This window comes from Manduca sexta, chromosome 28 (assembly GCF_014839805.1).
Source record: "Manduca sexta isolate Smith_Timp_Sample1 chromosome 28, JHU_Msex_v1.0, whole genome shotgun sequence".
NCBI lineage: Eukaryota > Metazoa > Arthropoda > Insecta > Lepidoptera > Sphingidae > Manduca > Manduca sexta.
The window spans coordinates 13,382,251-13,395,673 of NC_051142.1; the positions used below are offsets into that span (position 1 = coordinate 13,382,251).

The 13,423-nt window shown below is 38.1% G+C and overlaps 1 protein-coding gene across 1 annotated transcript in view; it reads right to left on the reverse strand.

Annotated features, from left to right (window-relative positions):
- Positions 1-65: 65 nt before the first annotated feature.
- Positions 66-13,423, reverse strand: part of LOC115447853 (glypican-4) — a 100,686-nt gene continuing 87,328 nt past the window's right edge. The window contains exons 5-11 of the mRNA XM_030175094.2: positions 10,183-10,339; positions 6,759-6,921; positions 6,029-6,607; positions 5,652-5,808; positions 4,929-5,116; positions 4,270-4,407; positions 66-3,959 (exon numbers count right to left, since the gene is read on the reverse strand). Coding sequence (XP_030030954.2) covers positions 3,589-3,959; positions 4,270-4,407; positions 4,929-5,116; positions 5,652-5,808; positions 6,029-6,607; positions 6,759-6,921; positions 10,183-10,339 — 1,753 coding nt within the window. The 3' untranslated portion in view covers positions 66-3,588. The remainder of the gene's footprint in view (positions 3,960-4,269; positions 4,408-4,928; positions 5,117-5,651; positions 5,809-6,028; positions 6,608-6,758; positions 6,922-10,182; positions 10,340-13,423) is intronic.

Sequence of the window (13,423 nt, forward strand, 5' to 3'; positions counted from 1 at the left end):
AAAATAACATGATTTTTAACGATTACAAGCAATGCTTTTATCCTAGTGTTACAAAGATTTGTTCATTTTCAATAGACTATACATACGTACCGATAAATGTATACACGCTGTATTTATTGCAACAATTCAAACATATTTGATATACATTTTTGTCAGTAGTTCATAATCGGTACCCTGTTGCACGATGGCGTTCAACTACGACATTCTAGCAAACTTTATAGACGGGCGGTGCTGATGTGCATCCTATTGCGATTGGATTAAGGTTCATGTTAAATAAATTGTTAGGCTTTAATTTCATATACTGTTAAAAACATGGAAAACGATAGGTGAAATCTAGAAATTGTACTTCGACTTAGGCTAATAAAAACATATATTTATAATTTGAAAGCTATTTTCGTTTGGCGCGTTAAAGCTGTTACGCAAAACGAATTAAACAAATAGCTTTAACAGGCCCAATCTGTATCCATTTTTACCAAGCGTCCCTTAATTTAAAGGCTTAATTTATGGATAATAGACGAAAGTTGCGAGATGCAACATCGACCTTTATGGGACGTCGCACTGCTTCGGTGTATCATTGAGATCCAGAATTGAGGAGACAGTTGAACATTTAACACCAACGCAACCGCCCGCTAACAGAACTTAGTTCAAGATCATTAAGTAACATACTAAACCGATTATTTACAGATACAAAATTCATTCACTCATTCACTCGACACGTTACAGATACAGCAAAGCGTTGGACCGACTCGCCTCCCGTGCGATCGCAAGCTTCACATAGATGGCACATACAGCGATATTTGGTCCCAGTATTTTATGATAAGTTTGGTATATTAAGTACATAGACAATTTTCAGTAGATACCATATTATTTTTAAAATTAATTGAACGCGGAGATAAAGCCGTGTTGCAGTGCATCTAACTTTTGCGATGAATGGTTTGGCATGTGTTGGGGTGAAAGCGACGAAGTAAAACGCTGAACAGCTGCTTATAAAGCAGATTATTAAATGTTAGATGAGTGCCACAAAAAGTTGTAATGGCCGCGTGAAAAGGTGAGCTACATCGCTTGCGCGTCAACATGTGCTTTTCTATGTATACTGCCTAGAATCTTTTATTTATAATGCAGTATCTACTGGAAACAATCTATGGTTAAGTACCAGTAACGATGTCAAGAAATCTTCGAATATATTTTACTATAAATAAGTACGAAATGTATGAATTTTATATTGCTTTAAATAATATTTTCAAACAATTTAAACATCATACATTCGTTCACATTCCGTTGCGTTTATTATCTATGCATTAGGCGCGCATTTTGACAAATGGCCATAGATGATATACAACCAGAATAGCAATATTTCTATTTACAACTGTGTCTCTGGATATGTAAGAGAAAATAATGTGCCAATTCAGGCCATTTCCTTGACCAGCTTGTATAATTTGAAAAGTAAATCTTGCTGAACCAATATTTTCTACGAAGTATTCACAATAATAATTTCCTACATTATCTAAGTGATGAGATAATTTAAATAAGTATAAAATTATTTATAGCAACCATGGAAAGGTATAAGAAATATTTATAGGGCATTTTTATGTGACTAAACTGGGTTTAGCAGGCTGCTAAACATAGAAATTGTAATATGCTGCACAATCAAAATGCTGCACTACTGTCACTCTGAATCATATAATGCCCAGTAATTCTACTTGTTTCAACACATTTTTAAATCATTAGCATATTGTGACCGCAGAAATAATGGAGTGAAGCGTTAATCCCTGATATTTTAAATCGACCGACTATAACTGTTTTTTTTATCGTAGACAAAATACTCTGAGGCTACATCTCTGGCCATTTCAAAACTATAGTTTGGTATAAAAAGCTATCGTAACATTGTGCGTAATACATATCGCAACCATTTAAAAAATTCAAACCATTAATGCTCGACTGATGTTGACAAAGCTCTTTGAATGTGAGGATAAAATTTTCCAAATAACTGCGACACGATCTATACAATAACATTTAGAATACACACTTTAATAACTGTAGATTCTACGTAAACTGGAATAAGGTCGAAATTTGTTTGCACATTTTTCGCTTTTTAAATACATTGGCGAAACGGGTATGTGACGAGAGGAAAGCCGATATTTTTAATTGCTTTACTTACTGCAGTTTACGTAAATCCTTCCATTTTCACTTTCCATACAATAAAATCCTCTACACACATTCGCGACAAAATACATTGAAATACAACTAAGCAAAGTAAAGCTGAAGCCAAATCGATAAATAAAATGTCATATCGAACAAAAAAAATGTGTATCGACAGAGAAAGGGACGGAGAATGTTCTGTCTCGCTCTCATGGCAGTGGAAAAGGATGTTACCTCTCTTCATCTGTCGATACGCGAAATTTAAATCCGAATGTTTTTTTATACTTAAAGGCCAGACAGAGAATTAGTGTGAGTGAATCATGTTACCTAATGTAATTATATTGTTTGATATACATTTTTACATTGATAACAATTGAAATACACTTGTTACACACAGGTATCTTATTGAAACTTAATTTAGAATATTAAGGATGTTTACAAGCTTAAAACAAAAATTATTCTCCGTCTAGTCTCTATTTATAAAGTTAAAAAATAATCCAAAGCAAATCAGTCTCTTAACTTACTTTTAGATACTATGACTAAGATGATATATTTACATTTTTAAACACTTTATAATTTCGACATGACGTGTAACCGCGTCGAATATTTACACGTTTCATGCTTGTGCGCTTTGTAAAAAATGCTGTAATTCATTGCGATAATAAAAATCTGACTTTAGTCAGTGATAATATAGCTTTTAGTACATTTAACATTGACTATACAAATAACTTCTAAAACGATATTACGTATTGAAGTATAATAATTCGAATCGTGACGCAATGTAACGTCAAATGTATTTATAACTTAAAAATAAGTTTCGATTAAAAAACACAGGCGCAAAGCCACGGGACCACACGTCCGACCATACTAGTTAAAATGATAAAAACATACATTTACTATCTAAGTAATTATAATTTACAGGTTATTTACAATAAAAAAGATCATTTCAATAAATACATAATTTGGCTGATTTTTCTTTTATCTATATCGAATTATGTCGCCAAAATGAAATGAAACGTTATTGTCGTTCACTATTTCCGAAATGTTAGAGAACTGAATTTATAAAATAAATAAAACTTACACAATTTGCTGTGTAGTGTTTTTAGTTCATAGTTCGAATTTTCCGTGCGTTGAGTCCACAATATATCACAGTAGCGCATACGCTATAACACGTTCGATCCACGACCGCCACTCGCACTGACTAGGCTATTTACAAAAACGCTTCCTATTTTTTGGCATTATTGCATGACTTTATAGTGTTGGTAGGGTTTTATTTACGAAAATAAGTTATGATAATCATTCCGCCATAAAATTGTGACGTATTTTTACGTCATATTTTATATTCATTTCACGTGCAATTCGACTGTACACAGACGAAATATAAATATGAAATTATTTAATTACAGTCATTTTTACACCCACCACACCGTAAAATCACACTGTGCCATTTTAAAACAAGTCAGTAACTATCGTTCCGAACCACGCGCAGACAACAGGCAGGGCGTACGTAAACAGCGCCTTCTGTAGCGACGGTCTGTCCGCCGCGTCCGCCACCGGCTCCTGCGGCGGCTCGGGGAGGGTCCGGACACTCGTGTCCTCCACCTGCGGGATGATGTCGCTCGTGTCTGGCACTTCTGGCACGCCAGAGAGGTCTGGTGTGTCTGGTAGTGGCACATTTACGTTTTGGCGCACGTTCGGGGTGCCGAGGGGATCCAGAATGCGTGGCACCTCGGGCGTGATTGGAGTGGGAACTGTCTGTGGCGGCTGGTCTGTGTCGATATCCGTCGGGATGTTGTCCTCGGGCGGGAGGGCGCCTGAACCTAGAACGTTACGATAGGGTAATATATTTGCTATAAATAACACTGCCAATATTCAATTTTTATATGCAATAATTAACACTGGATAGAAGAATACCTTGAGAATCAGTCTGCATACTTTTACATAAAGACCTCTACAAAGTTTGTACAGTGCCAAACTTAACCTAAATAATATATTTTGTTTTTGTTATGATGTATTGGTACAGGCTATGTTGACTTCTGATGCCTCCTTTAAGACCTAACCCACCAGTAGTTGTCTTTCCATTCTACCTACTGAAGTCGGTACTGCGTAGTATAATGAATGAAGTATAACCTGTATCATAGTCGTCGTTGTCGCTGTCCTCGTCGTCCGGCGGTCCGATGTCGGGGTCGGTGCCGAAGTCTCCCGAGCCGGAGCCCGACTCCGCGCCCTCTATATCATCCTGTGACGCCGAGCCGCTCGGCTGAAGATCTGTAATACAACCAATAATTATACTGACTACATGGATCAACATTAAGGCTAGGTACAGACCAGACTGGGTGCGAACGAATGGTCCTTTGCTCTGTAGTCTGTACCCCGCATTAAATATAAATCTTGTCCGTGTTAGGGAGCAAACTACATATCAAATAGCGGTCTTCGCCCCCTCTCAATACTCTATTAGGACTCACAAGAATATTTAGTATTAATTGTGACTAAATTATAAGCACCTTTATTGTACTCATTTGGAACAAATTCCTTGTCCGTATCATGGATGATTTACTATCAAAAGATCCCCACGTTAGCCTTTTACAGCTAAGTGTAGGTATAAAAAGTTACTTAAATAATATAATTTTGTAAAATGTGTTATTAAATTCTTTGAATCGTTTTACGAGTATTTGTTTAATACTACCGTGATATCATTTTTGTTTTGATTTATCCGAGTGTCATTTTTTTTGTGGATTAAGCTCCATTGATATTCACTATCTAACTGTTAAAATAAATAATAATCTCACCACTATAACCAGAGCCCGTCCATTCCACCTCGACTCCGTTGAACGCGTCCTTCAGTCTTGCCGTAAGTGTTTTCAGGGTGTCGGTCTGTGCTGTTGCTATGGTAACCGCTGCAGGCACCACGACGCCGCGCACCTCCGGGTTCGAAGCCAGCCCGGCCGTACCCTCGCCAGCTGCGTTTAGTGTATAACTGGAAATAAAAGAGTGCGAATATTGGATTGTGTTTTCGTAATAGCTAAGAAAGGCAAGAAGATCGTCAGAATATTTTTATTATGCGACACCAATACTGTCCAAATATAATCTAGATCAGAGTTTCCCAACCTTTTTAGGCCATGCCCCACCTTAATATTTCTAAGATTTTTATGCCCCCCATACATAATTTTTAACCTTTAAAAATTGTTTTGTTCCCTTAAGAAATATAAATGATTAGGTTTAGGAAGATATTATCATGACATTATTATCAAAACATCGTAACTAAAATTTCAAAACATGTTATGAAAAACTGAAAATTCTGTTTAAATTGCCCCCCTTAATAAAATTGGCCCCCCTTGAGGGGCGTGAGCCCCACATTGGGAAACACTGATCCAGATCTTTGAATGTCATAATCTGATGACACGGAAATTATGTATACAATATTGTATCATACATGCTGTACACCAGCCATGTGGAATTTTCTCGTTGTACAAAGATTATAGATAGAAGAAGAACAAGGCCCCAAGTGTTACCTGGCGACTTCGGTGCCGTTGAAGCAGGGCGCGTTGGGCTGGCTGGCGGCGGTGCACAGCAGCGCGGGCAGGTGGTTCCAGTAGCGCCGCGTGTTGCGCACGCGGATGCGAGTCTCGCGCACCAACTTCTCTAATGCGGGGCCGCCCCACTCTGAACCTGCCGTGGTGGAGATTTATATTAGTAACATTAGCAAATAAATAACTAATAATCCTGTTTAAAACCAGTCAGTTAATTAATATTTTGGTCGTATTCTTATCAGTATTTCTCCATTGAATGATAGGTGTTCGCAGACGCATATAAAGAAATCGTTGTTTCATTGCTGGAATCTGGCTGTCAAGATGACGCTTATTGAATACTTATTTTAATTAAGACTTACCGTGACTATCGTCACTCTTGGCAGCCGGTTTCTTCTTCTTCTGGTTCTTCTTATCAAACTCGTAGGATTTGAAGTTGATGTCGACCTCCCCGGCGGGCGCGGGTTCAGGGTCCGCGTCGCGCTTGCTCCTCTCATGCTTCTCATATTCCTCCAAAGCTATATGTCCTCTCATATAATCGAGGAACTTTTCCCTCAACTTAGCCTGCTCAGCCATTTCAGCCGCCGCTTTCTTTATCTCTTCAGGAGTGCCGAGACTGAGTAGCTGAGGGTCACCGTTCATTAGGCTCTCAAACGTAGTCTCCACTTCGAAGTCTGCGTCTTCATTCGCTTTCTGATTCCAGTCGAAATCTGGAATAGATCGAGGGGATCTCCTCGTCCTGTCGGGAGCGAAGAAGGGTCCTGCACCCCCTCCGCCGCCCAACACCGGTTTCCCACAGCCGGTGAATATCCTCTGGGATATTTCCTGGTTGTGCTCCTGGAAGCTCATGATGGCTTCTGAAATCTTGATATCTATCGGTTCGACGACCATAGCTATGTTGAACGGGCCGAGGAGACGGTCGGCCACTTTATCTACGGCGTCTGAAAGGAGGAAAGACAATTCAATAAGTTTGTAGTGCATAAAATATGTTAAAAATAGAAATTTTATCGTTTTTAGTTGTTTCAATTTTTGATAGTGCACTACGCAAATTTTATTTTTATTAATACGTGTAGACATTAAATATGTACTAACCGACATACGCATCCCAATGTTCTCCGAGATCGGCGTGCGCGGGCAGACAGCCGCGGATGACGTTGTGGCAGTAGCGCGAGCACGCGGGCCGGTCGCTGCCGCCGCACGCGCCGCAGTACCGCAGCCGCGCCCATGACGTCACGCACTCCTGGCTCACGCCCACCTGTTGGCAAACATCTTCATTAATACTACTCGTTATTAATTATAGTTAGTAACCCTCATCCGGTGATTTCGGAAAAATTGATTTCCCACTACCTACATTTCGTGGGAGCGACAGATGGCGTTCTTCATTAATGGCAGTCATCACTAGAAGTTATTCAAGAATTCTTTATAAGATATTCGAAGATGTGTGGAGTGTGCCAACCTCCAATAGGTTTAGGATGTTCGACTAAGAACTAAACCCTCATCATAGTAGAGAAGACTCGTGCCCAGCAGTGGTATGACATATAGGTAATATAGGGCTATTATTATTATAATTAAGTACTGAAGGTTGAAAATGATTTGTGACTTTCAATATATAATTATACCACCCTGTTAGACTGCTGTTTTAAGAATAATGTCATGAATTTTAAAAGTGATACAAAATTATCTCTTTAAACGGTCAATGTCTTATCTGCATTTGTAATCAACAATAAAAAGACGCTAAATAATTAATAATCAGAGGCCCAATTCTCGCAACAACTTATTTCAAAGGGCGTGAATCATTCGAGTTAATTTAAGTGCGATTATTTGCGCGAAGCGACAAACGGAATCCAACACGTGTTAAACACATCGAGATATAAAATATCTGAGTGACAATATCACCCTTACCGTCCTGTACTTAAAGATTATTTGATATACTAGGTAGTGAGACTCGTTCTGGGTAGGCGCCATCGCTTGACCCAAGGAGCAATGTGGGAAGGTACAGTCATAATATATTATTTTGGTATAAACACTATTGTAGCCAATGTACTGGATATTATTTTTAAAGTAACGAGCGCAGTACAATATCATGCAGACTTTTGCAATTCAAAATTTCAGGCGCAGGCGCTCACTATACGGCAAGCACTTATGTAAAAAAAAACACGCATTTATCCCCGAAGGAGTATGCAGAGGCGCAACCAGAGGATCCACTTTTCGCCAAGTGTGTTCCGTCCCATGATGTGATAGGGGGCGAGCCTATCGCCATATCGGGCACAAATTCCAGACTCCGGGCTGATAGCAGAAAAACCCAAATATCACCGCCCGACCCGGAATTCGAACCCAAGACCTCAGAGTGCTGACGTAGCGCATGCAGTACAACATACGCCACCGAGACAGTCTTATCTAGTCTCATTATAAATAAGCTTCACAGAATGCAAAGCAAATCCACCTGCACTAACTACTAATTCGAATAAATCTGAACGTCACCGCGGCGCCGCGCGGGATCAACGATCGCTGCCGCTCGCCGGCGCTAAGTGACTCATTGCAAATGTCGCCTGGACTAACTAGACGGGATAAACGGGACTTAGCTCTAGCTAAAATTAAAGAAAATAAGTGTACAACGACCGCTCGAGGTACGGACAGACAAAGCCGCAATTATACAAAACGTACTAAACAGCAGTTTTTAATTATAAACTTTTAACAAAAAAATATATTAATTGTACGTGTTGGCTGATTTTAGGTTTCATCATTCCGTAGAAAATGGGTGTTTGAGAGTATTTTAGGCAACGATTTCTGACAACATATTTATAATTTATGCATAAATGCGTCATCTGTTATCAAATGTTCAGCGCATTTAGGAACACTCAAACCTATTATTTAATATTTAAGACGCATTTGACATTGTGTTGCAGGGTCATATTCAGTCTGAATTTATAATGTAGCTCATTACGAATGAATTATTGCATGCAAATTATGGTCCTTTGTGTCTGAACTTTGCGGCCGGTAAGTGCAAGATACTGCAAACTAATTGTTAAAACGTTTGCAAGCATTTATTCCCGTTATAAATATTTGTTTGTGCCACTTGTTGCTAGTAGTGGAAACTTAAATTGAATGTTTAAAACGCTTCGAAGCTTCTAGACTTTAGCGTGGATTTAGCTTGTGCAATTTTTTGAATGTATAATCATATTTATGTAAACTAGGAATCATCATAATTTTTCACCGTTAAATTTTACTGAGGAACGTGATTCAACATGACTATAAACGCGATCAAAAATATATGTTTGACTTTACTGTAAATTCTATTGTAAAATATTACGAAAGCGATTACAAAAAACCGAACATAAATACATTACTCAAGGCCTAAACCGCAGTCGCTCTTAGTCAGAGCGTTTCCTCTAACGCCGAAAAGGATGTTTACAATGTTGGACTCAGAAATAAACTCCGGCGTGATATCACGTCCTGGCGAGGTCTCGTTGACGTGTTTGTCCGTTTTTCATTAATTTAAAGAGCTATGGGGTTTGACGGTTCTCTAGTCCATTTCAATGTTGCTTTCGGGCTTGTCTATTATGTGTGTATTTTGATTTTGTAGGTAAATCTTTCTTATAAAGATAGGTGTTATATTATTTAATATTGCTTAAAACAGAGAACCAACAGCACACTCATCAGTATCACGTGTGCCTAACAATAGCAGTACTTAGAACTTTAATATGCCACATAGCGGTATACTGCGTTTGTCACCATGATATATTTGTTAAGCTCAGTAGTGACATGACGTCAATATACATCTAGAACAATATTTACGAAATCTTGATTAGTGGTGGATACCGACCCAGACATGCTCACATACAGAACATATACCCTACATGTCTACTAGGTATTTTTATTTATATTGTTATTTCCTTCAAGGACGTCGATAATTTAGGTTACAGCTGGAACATTGCCAACGTAGTTTTTATACTCTTTGTATCGAGATTATTTCGTCTCGTTTGCTTTTATTTCACACTATGAAATCAGCCAAAACAGTTACAATTGATGTACGTGCTATTTATCTGTTGATACTGGATATTCGGTCCGTTTTGTCTTTTTATGAGGTGTTACGAAATTCTATAAAGATCTATGAGGGTTTAGATTTTTAGTATACTAGATGATGTGATCTAATTACTCGGTAGTAATTGGTAACACTGCTCAGAGCTCATAAATAGAAACCATATCACCTAGAACTTAGAGCTTAGTATAAGATTTATTATACAGGATGACAGCAGCGTTTGCGCATTGCTGGCGACAGAAATAAACAAATTAATGATACTTTCCCAGATGGGCTCATATACTATAGACATGCCACGTAGTCGACGTTTTCACACTTACTAATGAGATTAGTTATTGGACATAGTGTTTTGATATTTGGGGTCAAAGAAAAATATACAGTAATTATAACTCAATTAGCTATTTCTTAGAATTAGACCTTATTTCAAGACCATTTACAGCATAATTTGGTGTTAGCAGCCACTGGCGTGCTCTGTACCTTGATCATCTCTCTGACGACGTCGGCGCCGGCTCGCAGCGCCTTGTGGAAGGTGCGCGTGGCGACCACAGCGCGCCGTAACTGCACCGACAGCTTGTTGGGCACGTCTTCAAACGGCTGGATGTCGCGCATATGCTCGTTTACGCATTTTAAGTACCTGCAATGAAAAGTAAATCGTCAGCGAATGCAATTAGATTCAACTTTGAAGATCTTTTGTAATTAAACTTTTTAATGGACGGTAAGACTTTAATTTCAAAGTTACAAATTCCAAAAGTAATAAGCAATCTTGGAACATTTTATGAAAGACAATTTTTGGTTATTTTTTTAATTAACAAATAGATAAGCAAGTCGCTCCACTGCTTATAATTAAATGTTACATGCTTTGGTTCGATTCAGATCATTCATCATAGCTATTATGATAGTAATAAATGTTTCTACCGTCATTCAAAAGTAATACATTGTTTAATCATTTCTTCGTACAAGATTAATCGTATCAGTAGGTGTCACTTGCATGAATCCTATATTCTTGGACTAATCTTAAATTCTAAGACGTATCGTACATATATTTTCTATCTCATAAAATTATACATTAAATTAACTCGGCAAACATTTTCAACTTTATTACTCAACACATTACTATCACAGAGGTACTAAGCAACAGGCAGCTCGCAAACGCGGCTATAAAACTCAATGTAACATTGTTGCCAGACAAACAAGGGTAGGTACACGTGGGCAGCTGTTGACTCTGCTACTAGGAAAGTGGGTGAGGTGCGGTTCACGGTCGCATAGTAATAATGCTATCAAAACCCCTAGCAGAAGTTTACGCATTATAATATAGTATTCGTATCGAGTAAGTTATCAGACGATATTATAGGTCAATAACCATGCGTGATGCCGTATTCCATACATTTTGAGATATGCTTGTGTATAGTACACGATTTATTATTCGAAGTTTACACGTGAGTAATGTTCACGTTGACTTATTTTAGCTTGAATTACGCTCACGGGAAGCTACCAACATTTCCATTTACTTTAACCAAACCATTATAAACCATAAACTCTTACTAGGGGTACGGTTAAAATTGATAGCGTACCCAGGCTTGGAACAGTGGGATTTTTGAGTTCCGACTCAATACAAGATTAGTATCTATTGAAGGTATTGTTATACTTTGGCATAATATGATGTCTGGTTATCCAGAAATAATCTGCTAACTAGTAACTCAGTACATTTTCTGTGATATGACATCGTTTGAAATTTGTTGTTCGCATCAAAAATCTAATTTAAGAGAGAAAGGGTGTAAGATTGGCATACCCACATACCGCACTATGTTTGCGTCACTTTATCTAAGGAATGGATATTGAACATGATCTCAAAGCAAATAGAAACTTTCTGCAGTAAATAGTCGTTGAGATTTGCATTTATATGAGTACCACTCTAGCCGGTTACGGGCTACAAACTACATTTCCAGAAATAATTACATGTTGACTTTTAAGCCATTTTACAACTAAAATGGCTTAAAAGTCAACATTTTTAATATTTCATATAATAAATGTTTTAAATATGGGGCATTATGTTATGAGATGACTTAGAACAACGTAGGCAAGTAGTGCAAGTGTATAGTGCTTTCAAATTCAAAGTCCTTATTGTTGTATGCGTATGTTTTGTAACATGATCACCAGGGGATCAAGGGGGATCATTTTTAGAATAGCTTTATGATCAGCAGTGGACTTCCAAAGGCTGAAGATGATCATTAGACGAGCTGGTGCATATTGCACACAGCAAGTCACAAAAATCAAGTATCAAACAGTCGTTACTAATCATTAACAGGAAAGCAAATATACCAACAGACAATTAGTTTTTTCCTGTATTTGCTCTCTCAGCTTTTGTAGTGTTAAGACTTGGAGAGTTTTCTCTAATGTAACGAGTATAATTCTCGTAAACAAACGAGATTTCACAAAGTTCATACAAAACTCATCGCCGGTTATCGCATGCTTTCTCTTTCTAGTACATAAAATGTATGACATAGTGAAAATGTGCCTAATGTACGACTCAACTAAGGAAGTTCCACTATCTTATAGAAAAAAAGTAACAGCTATTTGCGTTCCGTAATGCGAGGGAAAAATAACGCCCAAAGATTTCCCTAAACCCAAAAACGTAAGAGTTTAGCGATTAGTTAGATAAAAGTAGTTTTTTAATACTTGCACGGCAAAGTGACCCCAAGGTAGAGTGGGGTCCAATAGAAGGTCGACTGACGAGAGCTGATTACCCCTCGGCAGTCGACACAACTATGAAGCTACAAGTGTCGCTACACTGCCTGGCATTGCCGGTTAATGTAATTACCAACTTCTATCAAGGTGTAATTGTATAACTGCCTCGGTGGCGTAGTTGTATTGCATGTCCGGTACAATAGCGCTTTGAGGTCCTGGGTTCGAATCCCGGGTCGGGCAAAGTGATATTTGGGTTTTTCTGCTCAGTATCAGCCCGGAGTCTGGAATTTATGCCCGATATGGCGATAGGCTCGCCCCCTATCACATCATGGGATGGAACATACTTGGCGAAAAGTGGGTGCCCTAGTTGCGCCTCTGCATACCCCTTCGGGGATAAATGCGTGATGTTATGTATGTATGTATGTATGTATGTATGTAATTGTATAACAGCGAACAGAAAATCTGATGATGGATGCGATCGTGTACGAAATAAAAAAAAATCCAAATCGGTTTATAAATGAGCGAGTTCTGAGGTAACAAACATACAAAAGAAAAAAAATAATTCACGTCGAATTAATAACCTCCTCCTTTTTTTGAAGTCGGTTAAAAATACAGCGATATGCTTTTGTTGCCGAAAGTAAGGTAAAGAAAAACAAAGATTTACTCTATGTATCGTCTACAGTTCCTTTAAACATCGTAAACCAAGTATTAAACACGGAAAACCACTAAGGATCTTTTTACAGTATCCAGGTAGAAGTCATCTGCCGGTTGTCGTACTTAACAGTTAATGTATTTGATTTCTGAGATTAGATTACAATTTATTTGGGAGCATAATTGACAGTGTGACTTTTATATTTGGTCGTCTTATAATATATCCGAACAGTAGTCAATTGATGTGACGTGAATCAATCAATCAAATCAATATCAAAATAGCTTCCCGCTTCATAGCCTAGTGTCAAAACAAAATAGTGGAATACAAAAACTATAATACAATGCTATGAAGTATAATGCTATGACAATTAACAATACCAAA